This window comes from Leucoraja erinacea, chromosome 21, assembly GCF_028641065.1.
Source record: "Leucoraja erinacea ecotype New England chromosome 21, Leri_hhj_1, whole genome shotgun sequence".
In the NCBI taxonomy this organism is placed as follows: Eukaryota; Metazoa; Chordata; class Chondrichthyes; order Rajiformes; family Rajidae; genus Leucoraja; species Leucoraja erinaceus.
The window spans coordinates 32,130,452-32,143,191 of record NC_073397.1 but is presented as its reverse complement, the minus strand read 5'-3'; the positions used below and the strand labels follow the sequence as shown (position 1 = coordinate 32,143,191).

General features: G+C 46.0%; 1 protein-coding gene across 3 annotated transcripts in view; it reads left to right on the top strand.

The window, feature by feature from the left end:
- LOC129707488 (extracellular sulfatase Sulf-2-like) overlaps window positions 1-12,740 on the top strand; it is a 146,802-nt gene that overhangs the window by 117,872 nt on the left and 16,190 nt on the right. For all 3 annotated transcript variants that reach the window (XM_055652545.1, XM_055652544.1, XM_055652546.1), the window contains exons 11-16: window positions 3,496-3,703; window positions 7,004-7,232; window positions 8,324-8,420; window positions 9,571-9,665; window positions 11,099-11,164; window positions 12,154-12,326. In XM_055652545.1, the coding sequence (XP_055508520.1) occupies window positions 3,496-3,703; window positions 7,004-7,232; window positions 8,324-8,420; window positions 9,571-9,665; window positions 11,099-11,164; window positions 12,154-12,326 (868 nt within the window). The remainder of the gene's footprint in view (window positions 1-3,495; window positions 3,704-7,003; window positions 7,233-8,323; window positions 8,421-9,570; window positions 9,666-11,098; window positions 11,165-12,153; window positions 12,327-12,740) is intronic.

Here is a 12,740-nt window from a genome sequence, read left to right as displayed (position 1 = left end):
GAACGAAGGGCAACTCATATTTTATTTGACTGGATCGGATTTGGATTTGAACTCTGTTTAAAGTAAGCTCTGAAATACACAACAGAATTGCCCTTCACACACAGCAACCGATGTCCTTGCCCATAGAATATAATGCAGGATATTGTAATGAGACCAGGCAGGTTGAGCGAAATATTCTTTATTAACACAACAAAAGCTGGAAACAACGGGTGCATAGTCTAGAACTAACGGTTGCAGCTCCTGTCGATGCAAGGAGCACCAACTACCAATTACTCTGTAAAGCCCCCGAGCAAACCCCCGGTCACGTGACAGTCCCGACCGATGACGAGGGTTCTGATTACCCAGCCCCGCCAGTAGGTGCCGCTACAATTTGCGCTGGGCCTCACTCTGACAATGGATGAGGCCCAGGCCCACTTACCTGGCAGGGGAACGACCGTGATCAAAAAGGCGGTTCTGCCTGGAAGAGCCTATCCCACTCGATCCAATTTGAGATACCAGCTACCAAGACAGATGTGTACAGCATTCTTCCCCCGCACAATTAAAGCATGGAATAGTCTTCACCCCACCATAGTTACCCAACCGGACGCAACTACATTTAAGGTATCTCTTCTTCTCCATGGACCCTTTTTTTGGTTAAGTCCACCCTCCGCCACCTCCAGTTTAAATTCCATTTGGAATATTTTGGAGGACTAAGAACCAATAACCAAGAACCAAGAATATTTTCCTCAGACCACACTCACTTTAAAAGAAAATGTGAGAAGTGGTCACGGTGGCGCAGCGGTAGAGTTGCTGCCTCACAGCACCAGGTTCCCGGGTTCGATCCCGACTACGGGCGCTGCCTGTACGTAGTTTGTACGTTCTCCCCGTGACCACACGGGATTTCTTCGGGTGCTCCGGTTTCCTCCCACATTCCAAAGACGTGCAGGTTTGTCGGTTAATTGGCTTTGGTAAATCTGTAAATCGTCCCTAGTGTGTAGGATAGTGCCAGTATATGGGGTGATCGCTGGACGATGGGCCGAAGGGCCTGTTTCCACGCTGTATCGCTAAAGTGTAAAGTCTAAGGTAAAGTAACGGGTCTCAACACAAAACATCACCTGTCCATTCCCTCCACTGATGCTGCATGACCTGCTGAGTTACTCCAGCACTTTGCTCAAGATTCCAGCATTTAAAGTTCCTTGTTATCTTCTTTTCATGGGATCTGGGCATTGCTGGCAAAGGTAGCATTTATCATCCATCCCTGATTCCCATTGAGAAGGTGGTGGTGAGTTGCCTCATAGCATAGAACAGTACAGCACAGGACTCCACTCCCTGCAAGGTCTTTGGGAGTGAGGGAGGAAACCGGAGCACCCGGAGGAAACCCACGCAGTCACAGGGAGAACGTACAAACTCCGTACAGACAGCACCCGCAGTCAGGATCAAACCCGGGTCCCTGGCACTGTAAGGCAGCAACTCTACCGCCTGTTGCAGGGGTCGGCCTGTCTTGGCGATCCTGTCGATATCCTCCACTACTGCTCCGTGCCTCTGCCGGCCACGTCCGACCCACACGCTCGGCCTCTTGGAGCGGCGCCCAATCTAATCGAGCCCCAGGCTGCAGCGGGGCCTACACCGGCCCTGTCCACCGACTCATCGACCACGTGTGGCGTGGTGGTAGAGTCGCTGCCTCACAGCGCCAGGGACTCGGGTCCGATCCTGACTACGGGTGCTGTCTGCACGGAATTTGCACGTTCTCCCCGTGACCTGATAGTGCCAGTGTGCGGGGGATCACTGGTCAGCACGGACTCGATGGGCCGAAGGGCCTGTTTCCACGCTGTATCTCTAAACTAAACAAACAGGTCCTGTCTCTCGTCTCCTACTGTAATGAATGATGAATGAATGGATGGATGAATGAATGAATGAATGAATGAATGAATGAAAACTTTATTGTCATTCAGATATACACCTAGACACAGTGCACCTTGAACGAAATTTCGTTGCATTTGACTCTCCAAAATCAGTTAAAAGTTAAAAGTTCCAGGTGCGTCCATAAAAATGCGTCATGCGCATGGTTCTGTAAAATAAATATATTTTAAAAAGTTTTAAAAGTGACGATATTTAAAAAGTTCTAGCCTCGCTGTACGTGCTGTATGTCCTCCATTTGGAATGGAACATTGTGCAAACTCCCAGGAAGTTGTCACATTCCTGGCCCTCTGACCTGTGACACCGGAATTATTGAATTTCTGTTCGTTTTGATCCGAGTTATTTTCCTCAAAGCCAAAGGGAAAATATTCTGGCAGTATTTTGTGCCCATATTGTCACACTGAATCCAGATGATTCAGTGCAAACCACGGGAAGAACATGCCAGCTCTGTACAAATTAAAGCAAGCTAGATCACATGCAGGCAGAGACAACCTATTTGAAGAACTATTGATTGCATTTTGCATGCGTGTGGAGGATGTTCGCAATAAACGATCATCGTGGATGCGAAATAAGAATTCTTCAAACTTTTACACTTAAGAGACAATGAATCTCAAAATCACGAAATTTCCGGATTGCAATGAGCCAAACAAAAAATATATTTGCACTTTTCTTTTCTATGTTTTCAGTGTCAAATTGACATCCCCCGTTAATGGTTTTGAACAATAGTTGAGCGTCCTTCTTGTTACGTTGAAGATAAAAATGTCATATCACTCGATTATTACATTTCAAGTGTACTTTGTTGTTTCAAAGAGTCATTTGCCGTTCACAACCCAATGTGTGAGTGAATGTAGATATATGACTGGCCACAAGTTCAGTTAAAACCATCCTTGTGTATTTCAGTCCATTGGATGAAGAGGATATTCTTTGGAATGATCTGTGCAGGCTTATTGCCTTTGGCTTTTTATATTTGGCCCCATACCTGAAGAAGGATGTGCTGGCATTGGAGAGGGCCCAGAGAAGGTTTACGAGAATGATCCCAGGGGGGATGACGTATGATGAGTGTTTGTCGGCACTGGGCCTGTACTTGCTGGAGCTGAGAAGGATGAGGGGAGGGGGGGGGTTAAACCTCATTGAAATGTACAGAATAGTGAGAGGCTTGGATAGAATGGATGCGGAGAGGATGCTTCCACTAGTGAGAGAGTCTAGGGCCAGAGGGCAAAGATTCAGAATAAGAGGGCGCACCTTTTGAAAGGAGATGAGGAAGAATTTCGTTAAGTCTGATGGTGGAATTCATTACCACAGAAGGCCATGGAGGCCAAGTCATGGGGTATTTTGAAGGCACAGGTTGACAGATTCTTGATTATGGGTGACATGAGTCATGTGGAGAAGGCTGGAGAATGGTGTTGAGAGGGAAAGATAGATCAGCCATGATTGAATGGCGGAGTAGACTCGATGGGCTGAATGGCCTAATGATTTATAATGGCAGCAAAAATGGCGGTGTGATGTATGCAAAAATGATGTCATTGTGCAGCTGCATGCGTGGCAAGTAAGGCTGATGAAACCATGATGCAGTTATTACAAAGTGGGTATTATTTGCAGAAATGGCAGTGTGTCGAGGACGCCACGGGAAAGCTTCGTCTGCACAAGTGCAAGAGAGTGGTGGAGGTTGCAGCCACCGACAAGAAGAGCTCGGGCCGACTGCAGTCCAAGTACTACCCCGCTGACGGGCGAGACTGCGACTGCGAGCAGAACGGGTACAAAATGAGCCCGGCCGCCCGGCAGAAACAGAAACTACTCTCCAAGAGAAGTAAGCATTTCCCCATCGTGACAAAGACCCGCAGATGCTGGTTCACCCCAGAGTTAGACCAGAGCTGCCACATCTAGAGAGCAGCCCTGAACTACTATCTACCTCAATGGTGACACTCAGACTATCTTTGATCACATTTTACTGGCATTACTTTGCATTAAACATTATTCCCTTGATCATGTATCTGTACACTGTTTAGTTTAGTTTATTGTCACGTGTACCGAGGTACAGTGAAAAGCTTTTAGAGTCATGGAGTGATACAGTGTGGAAACAGGCCCTTCAGCCTAACTTGCCCACAACGGCCAACAATGTCCCAGCTACACTAGCCCCACCTGCCTGCGTTTGGTCCATATCCTTCCAAACTTGTCCTATTCATGTACCTGTCTGGCTGTGTCTTAAACTTTGGGATAGTCCCCGCCTCAACTATCTCCTCTGGCAGGTAACTACCTGGCAACTGCCTCCCTTTTGTTGCATGCTATCCAGTCACCGGAAATACAATATTACATGATTACAATCGAGTTATTTACAGTGTGAAGATAAATGTAATACTGTACAAGGCTTGATTGTAATCATGTTTTGTCTTTTCCGCTAACTGGTTAGCACGCAACATAAACTTTTCATTGTCTCTCGGTATATGTGACAATAAACTAAACTAAGCTAGACACAACCGCTGGAGTTAAGCCCCCTGTCCCACTCTCCTGAGTTACTCACAAATACTCCCGATTTTTCCCCTTGCTTCAAACTCAGAGAATGTCCTTAGGAGTCCGTAGATATTTCGTAGCGGCTCGTAATGCCAGCCGTAGGTACTCGGGGCATCAGGTAAGTCGGGACGTTTTTTCAGCATGTTGAAAAATGTCCATGAGTATATAAAATAACCCCGAGTACCTACGGCTGGCTATTACCGTAATTTTCCGAGTTTGAATCAAGGGGAAAACTCGGGAGAATTCGTGAGTTACTCAGGAAAGTGGGACAGGTCAGGCAGCAGGTCAGGCAGCATCTCTGGAGAACATGGATAGGTGACGTTTCGGGCCGGGATACTTCTTCAGGCTAAGCATTTCCTTCAGACTGAGCAAGCTCTTACGCTCCTTAAGCAGAATATGACCTTCATTCACGAGCATGAGTTTAGTTTATTGTCACGTGTACTGAGGTACAGTGAAAAGCTTTTTTTTGTGATGGTCATATTGACCCCCCCCCCGAGTCCATGCTGCCCATCGATCACCCGTTCACCCTGGTTCTATGCTATCCCACTTTCTCATCCATTCCCAACACACTAGGGGCGACTTACAGAGGGCAAATTAACCTACAAACCCGCACATAGAAACATAGAAAATAGGTGCAGGAGTAGGCCATTTGGCCCTTCGAGTCTGCACCGCCATTCAATATGATCATCCAACTCAGTATTCTGTACCTGCCTTCTCTCCATCCCCCCTGATCCCTTTAGCCACAAGGGCCACATCCAATTCCCTCTTAAATATAGACAATGAACTGTGGCCTCAACTACCTTCTGCGGCAGAGAATTCCACTGATTCACCACTCTCTGTGTGAAAAATGTTTTCCTCATCTCGGTCCTAAAAGATTTCCCCCTTATCCTTAAACTGTGACCCCTTGTTCTGGACTTCCCCAGCATCGGGAACAATCTTCCTGCATCTAGCCTGTCCAAACCCTTAAGAATTTTGTAAGTTTCTATAAGATCCCCTCTCAATTTCTAAATTCTAGCGAGTACAAACCGTCTATCCAGCCTTTCTTCATATGAAAGTCCTGACATCCCAGGAATCAGTCTGGTGAACCTTCTCTGTACTTCCTCTATGGCACGAATGTCTTTCCTCAGATTAGGAGACCTAAACTGTACGCAATACTCCAGGTGTGGTCTCACCAAGACCCTGTACAACTGCAGTAGAACCTCCCTGCTCCTATACTCAAATCATTTTGCTATGAATGCTAACATAATGCGCACATCTGTGAAATGTGGGAGAAAACCGGTGCACCCAGAGGATCACAGGGAGAACATGTAAACTCCACACAAACAGCACCCGAGGTCAGGATCGAATCTGGATCTCTGGCACTGTTGAAGCAGCAGCTCCACCAGCTGCACATTAATGCCGCCCTGTGATGGACGAGTATGGGCCTTCACATTTGGCTCCGTTTTGCTGCCTTCTAGTGACACCTAGGGGCTTGCATGGAAAAGAGCAACATTCATTCGTCATATATCAGAACAGAGAAAGGTTGGCAAGAATTATTTACCAAGATTTTTTTGATAAAACAGCCTTAAATAGCAGCCCTTTCTGGAAACTTGGGTTGTGCCTCCAAGGATGTAATGCTGGGGCTTGATAAGGTGCTGGTCAGGCTCTATCTGGAGTATTGTGAGCAGTTTTGGGCACCATATCTGAGGAAGGATGTGCTGGTGCTGCAGAGAGTCCAGAGGAGGTTTACAAGAATTACCCCAGGAATGAGTAGGTTAACATATGATGAGCGTTTGACGGCACTGGGTCTGTACTCGCTAGAGTTTAGAAGGATGAGGGGGAACCTCATAGAAAATAACCAAATAGTGAAAGACCTGTATAGGGTGGATGTGGAGAGGATGTTCTCACCAGTGGGAGAGTCAAGGACTAGAGGTCATAGCCTCAGCATTAAAGGATGATCCTTTAGGAAGGAGATTAGGAGGAATTTCTATAGTCAGAGGGTGGAGAATTTGTGGAACTCGTTGCCTCAGAAGGCTGTGGAGGCCAAGTCTATGGATATTCTTAAGGCAGAGATAGATGGATTCTTGATTAGTACGGGAGTCTGGGTTTATGGGGAGAAGGCAGGAGAATGGGGTTTGGAGGGAGAGATAGATCAGCCATGATTTGTGATGTAAATATTTTAAAGATAGCAGAGTCAGGGGATATGGGAAGAAGGCAGGAACGGGGTACTGATTGTGGATGATCAGCCATGATCACATTGAATGGCGGTGCTGGATCGAAGGGGTGAATGGCCTACTCCCGCACCTATTATCTATTGTCTATTGTGTATTGAATGGCAGACTAGACTGAATGCCCTAATTCTGCTCCTATCACTTATTTGGATAGGAGGCAGCATGAAGTGTAGATGGAGGTCGGTTTGTGTGATGGTCTGGGCTATGTCCACAATTTGCGGCAATTTCCCGCGATCTTGGACGAAGCTGTTCCCAAACCATGTTGCGATGCTTCCTGATAAGATGCTTGCCCCGGCGCTCCTGTAGAGGTCGCTGGGGGTTGTTGGGGAGATGTCAACAGGGCGCCTCTCCGTCCAATCTCATTTTATATTTTTATTTGATGGTTTCAGAATTTAAGCAGAGCTACATACGCAACAGGTCAATCCGTTCTGTGTCCATTGAACTGGAGGGAGAAGTTTATGACCTGGATCTGGACGAGGGGTTCGACCCAGTTGTGCCGAAGAACGTGAGCAAGCGACACGACGTGGTGGACGAGGAAGACGAGAACATGAGTGAAAGCAGCGGCACCGGCAACAGTAACGAACTAATGGTGCCGACTTCAATCAAAGTCACACACAAGTAAGTTGCCGCAGGTTCCCCTCTTTATTTATTAGTCCGACCATTTCACGTTTATACGTTTCTTAACGTGGAACAGTACAGCACAGGAACAGGCCGTTCGGCCCACAATACCTGTGCCAAACACGATGCCAAGACCATTGTGGCAAGGTGGCGCAGCGGTAGAGTTGCTGCCTTTACGGCGCCACGGACCCGGGTTCGATCCCGACTGCGGGTTCTGTCTGTGCGGAGTTTGTGCTTTCTCACCGTGAACCGCGTGGGTTTTCTCCGGGTGCTCCAGATTCCTCCCACGCTACAAAGAACTACAGGTTTGTAGGTTAATTGGCTTGGTAAAATTGTAAATTGTCCCCAGCATGTAGGATAGTGCTAGTGTATGGGGGGGGGGGGGGGAGATTGCAACCTTCACGTGGTGCGCCCTGTTTCGACGAATGCAATCAACCTGGCGTGCACAATCAAGTTAGATCAAATAGAACAAGTTGTCCTACAACTTTAGGCTGTGCACGCCGTACGCAAGAAGAAGAAGAACTGTACGGGGATCGCAGTTCGGCACAGACACGGTGGGCCTGTTTCTGTGCTGTATCTCTAAACTAAACTAAACCATACCACAGTGGCACATGTTGCAGCAATGCTACTGCCTACCTTTGAGCTAACATAATCAATACACTATAATATGAATGCACGGATGAGGGGTGATCTTATAGAGGAGTATAAAATCATGAGGGGAATAGATCAGATAGATACACAGAATCTCTTGCTGTGATGAATCGAGGACCAGAGGACCTAGGTTTAAGGTGAAGGGGAAAAAGGTTTAATAGGAATCTGAGGGGTAACTTTTTCACACAAAGGGTAGTGGGTGTATGGAACAAGCTGCCAGAGGTGATAGTTGAGGCTGGGACTATCCCAACATTTAAGAAATAGTTAAGACAGGTACATGGATAGGGCAGGTTTGGGAGGGATATGGACCAAATGCGGGCAGGTGGGACTAGTGTAGCTGGGACACGTTGGCCGGTGTGGGCAAGTTGGGCCGAAGGGTCTGTTTCCTCACTGTATCACTCTATGACTCTGTGACAAATAATTGTTCTGGTTTGTTATAGGTGCTTCATATTGGCTAATGACACTGTGCAATGTGATGATGATTTGTACAAATCACTTCAAGCATGGAAGGATCACAAGTTACATATCGACCACGAGGTTAGTAACAGAGAAATAAGTAGCAACTTAGGTCACTTTGAAATTTATCACTGAAAAATGTCAATATTTTCAAAGTTCTCAGAATCAATCCTGAAAGTAACGTGGAAGGGTCTCGACCAGAAATGTCACTCATTCATTCTCTCCAGAGATGCTGCCTGTCCCGCTGAGTAAAGGGCCCGTTCCACTTTCACGACCAAATTCATAACCTTTTTTACTCGTGGCCATTTTTCATCAGGCTAGAAAAAACGCCCCGACCTACTTGATGCCACGAGTACCTACGACTAACATCACGACCTTCTACGATGTACCTACGACCTCCTCCGACCTCCTCCGACCATGCTGCGAGTATGAGTCAAGGGCAAACACGGCAGAGGTCGTGAATTAGGTCGTGAAAGTGGGGCAGGCCCTATACTCCAGCTTGTTGTGTCGATCTTCAATGCATAATGTAAAGATTGGAATAATATTGCGTAAAACTTAAAAAAAAAATTTAAATGAATCTTATATAAATAAAACCAATGAATTAAATTAAACCAAACTTTTGTCAGATGTAATGTGTAGGAAGGAACTGTAGATGCTTGATTATATAGAAGACAGACATAAAAAGCTGGAGTAACTCAAAGGGTCAGGCAGCATCTCTGGAAAGAAGGAATACATGATGTGTCAGGTGGAGACCCTTCTTCAGACTGAGAATAAGGGGAATGGGGAAACAAGAGTTATAGACAGTGATGTAGGGAGATATAGAACAGATGAATGAAAGATATGCAAAAAAGTAACAATGATACAGGCCATTGTTTGCTGTGGTGTGCTAGGTGAAAACGAGTTATTGACAATGAGACTCAACAAGAAGACTTTGAAGCTCGTACACAACTTGGGTGGGGGTGGGATGGAGAGAGAGGGGATATAAGGGTTATTTGAAGCTCGAGAAATCAATATTAGTTCCATTGTATTGCAAGCTGCTTTGCTGAAGAATGTAATGTTTCATTTTTTTTTTTAATTGTGTCCCAGACACGATATATTATTTAAAATGCAATAGACAGAAATGTATCGCAACCTTTTGCACAGTGCGGTTTGCAAACTGCACGGCACGAAAGCTTGATCTTGGTGATTTAATGCTGTAAGCCGGTAATCCTCACTTAACCTTTCTCCTTAGATTGAAACCCTCCAAACCAAAATAAAGAATCTACGAGAGGTCAGGGGTCACCTGAAAAAAAAGAGACCTGAAGAATGCGACTGTTCGAGGATGAGGTTTGTCAAGTCAAGTCAAGTCAAGTTTATTTGTCACATACACATACGAGATGTGCAGTGAAATGAAAGTGGCAATGCTCACGGACTTCTGTGCAAAAGACAAACAAAAAAACAACCAAACAAATTATAAACACAATCATAACACACATATTCTTTTACATAATAAATAATGGAAGGAAAAACGTTCAGTAGAGTTAGTCCCTGGTGAGATAGGTGTTTACAGTCTGAATGGCCTCTGGGAAGAAACTCCTTCTCAACCTCTCCGTTTTCACCGCATGGCAATGGAGGCGTTTGCCTGACCGTAGCAGCTGGAACAGTCCGTTGCAGGGGTGGAAGGGGTCTCCCATGATTTTATTTGCTCTGGAGTTGCACCTCCTGTTGTATAGAATCACATGTGAAACCTGGAATCACATGTGTCACTGGATGTGTTGTCTTTGCGTGCACCATCGCTCCCCGCCGTGCTCAATTAAGGAGGCATTTTGAACAATTCCTGGCGTTCAATTTTCCGTTCCTGTTCGTGGCGTGTGCGGCTTTCATTTCATCCCGTCCCCCACTTGCGTTATTTTAGTGGGTGCTTTGGACCGGCGTGACGTGGACATTTTACAGTTAAGCGTACAAAGATGGCGGCCAAAGCTATCGACCCGTGTGAAGAGTTGACCCGCTAAAGGCAACCTTTCATCGTTCCCATTGAGAATGTGCTCCAGTCATTCGTGATGAGTTAATCGCATGAGAACGGTTACCGAGTACCTTTAGTTTAGTTTAGTACAGTTTAGAGATACAGCGTGGAAATAGGCCCACACCGGCCCGCTGAATCCTCGCCGACCAGCGATCACCCGCACGCCAGTTCTACGCGCTACGGACGATTTACAGAAGCCAATTAACCTCCAAACCTGTACGTCTTTGCATTGTGGGTGGGAAACCAGAGCACCCGGAGAAAACCCACATGCTCACTGGGAAAGCATACAAACTCCGTACAGACAGCACCCGTAGTCAGGATCAAACCTAGGTCTCTGACACTGTAAGGCAGCAACTCTACCGCTGTGCCACCGTGCCGCCCCTTAATGTGATGTTTTTTATTTTTTTGTAAATAAAGCAGAATTAGGCCATTTGGCCCATCGAGTCTATTCTGCATTCAACCATTGGAAGTGTATGTAATCCTGTAGCAAACTGTGTACTAACTGTGGGTACTCATGTTCTGATCATTCGATTTCTGGTGACAAATTTGCAGATTAAGGCTGACTTTATTAAATTGTTGTGTAGGGGTGGGGAAATGCATTTAAAAGATTGTGCAAATGGCAGGTTTCAGAGCTCGAAGATTACACTGAAGTCAGTCTACCTGGCATCCATAGTCTCAGTTTATTTTTTTGTGTGTGCTTATCCTTATTCCCATTGCCTGTTAAATATGTCTCTATCATCCTCTTTGTCTTCCATAGTTTCCCCTCGAAGCATAAAGGAATGAAAGGAAAACTCAAGCACAAAGGAGCTAATCATCCCTTCAAGTAAGATCATATGTCATAGAAGCAGAATTATGCCATTCGGCCCATTGAGTCTATTCTGCCATTCAACCATGGCTGGTCTATCTTTCCCTCTCAGCCCCATTCTCCTGGTCTTTCAGTCTGAAGAAGAGTTCCAACCCAAAACGTCACCCATTCTTGTTCTCCAGAGATGCTGTCTGTTACTCCAGCACTTTGTGTCTATCTTTGTTTCTAAACCAGCATCTGCAGTTCCTTTCTACCCATTTCCCCACCTTCTCCAAATAACCTTTGACAACCTAACTTATCAATAATCTGTCAATCACCATTAAAAAAAATACTTTCAAAGTTTGTTATTAACTCGTCCAAAACACCCAGTGATAATTTGCAGAATGTCATAGTGACCCTGTTCAAACTCACTCCTTGAAGTTATTATTTGTTGTAAATGCAGAGAATCGACTATATCTTATGTTCATCTTTACAGTCTTTGCATGAGCAAAGACTTCACAATGAGCATGCGTCTTAAATGGATCACGTTCTCCCAAACCCCAGCAGATGAGAAGTGCAGGAGGGATTTAAACCAGCACCTGCAGTTCCTTCCTACACAAGGTTAAGAGTTATATGGGCCGTATGCGGGCAAATGGAACCAGCTTTAATGGGGCATCTTGGTTGGTATGGACAAGTTGGGCCGAATTCCATGTTTGACTAAAAAAGACACTAAATGCTAAAGTAGCTCAGCAGGTCAGGCAGCATCTTTGGAGAACATGGATGAGTGACGTTTCGGGACGGGACCATCATCAGACTGGCTGGCTCCTTGTTTCTACTGTGACTCCATGATCACTCGACTACTTAGGCTGTCCAAATAGCCACAACATTACCCTTATATAATGAATGCTGTAACGAAACGTAAAGTTAAGTTAAATGCGTGGATAAATTTGGTGAGCAATTAGAAGTTTTGCAAAAAAAGGGTCTAGAATAAGCCAAGCTTTTGTCTCTACTTCCGTTTTTACTCGTAGGAAAGGAGGCCCGGAGAAAAGTCAGAATGCCTGGATATTTAAGGACGAAAGGAAAAAAAAGAAGATGCGAAAACTGCTGAAGAGGCTGAGGAATAACGACACCTGCAGTATGCCTGGCCTCACCTGCTTCACCCACGACAACCAGCACTGGCAGTCAGCCCCATTTTGGACATGTAAGTGTACAGGGCAGTGGATTATTATTGTATACATTATAACCTGTGGTACAATGGAGACCACGGTGGTGCAGCGGTAGAGTTGTTGACCTTACAGCACTTGCAGCGCCAGTGACCCGGGTTCGATCCCGACTATGGGTGCTGTCTGTACGGACTTTGTACGTTCTCCCCGTGACCGCGTGGGTTTTCTCCGAGATCTTCGGTTTCCTCCCACACTCCAAAGACGTACAGGTTTGTTGGTGAATTGGCTTGGGTTTGTACACTTGGTATAAGTGTAAATTGTCCCTAGTGTGTGTGTAGGATTGAGCTAACGTGCGGGGATCGCTGGTCGGTGCGGACTCGGTGGGCCGAAGGGCCTGTTTCCGTGCTGTATCTCTAAACTAAACTAAACAGTGGTGCAGCTGGTAGAGCTGC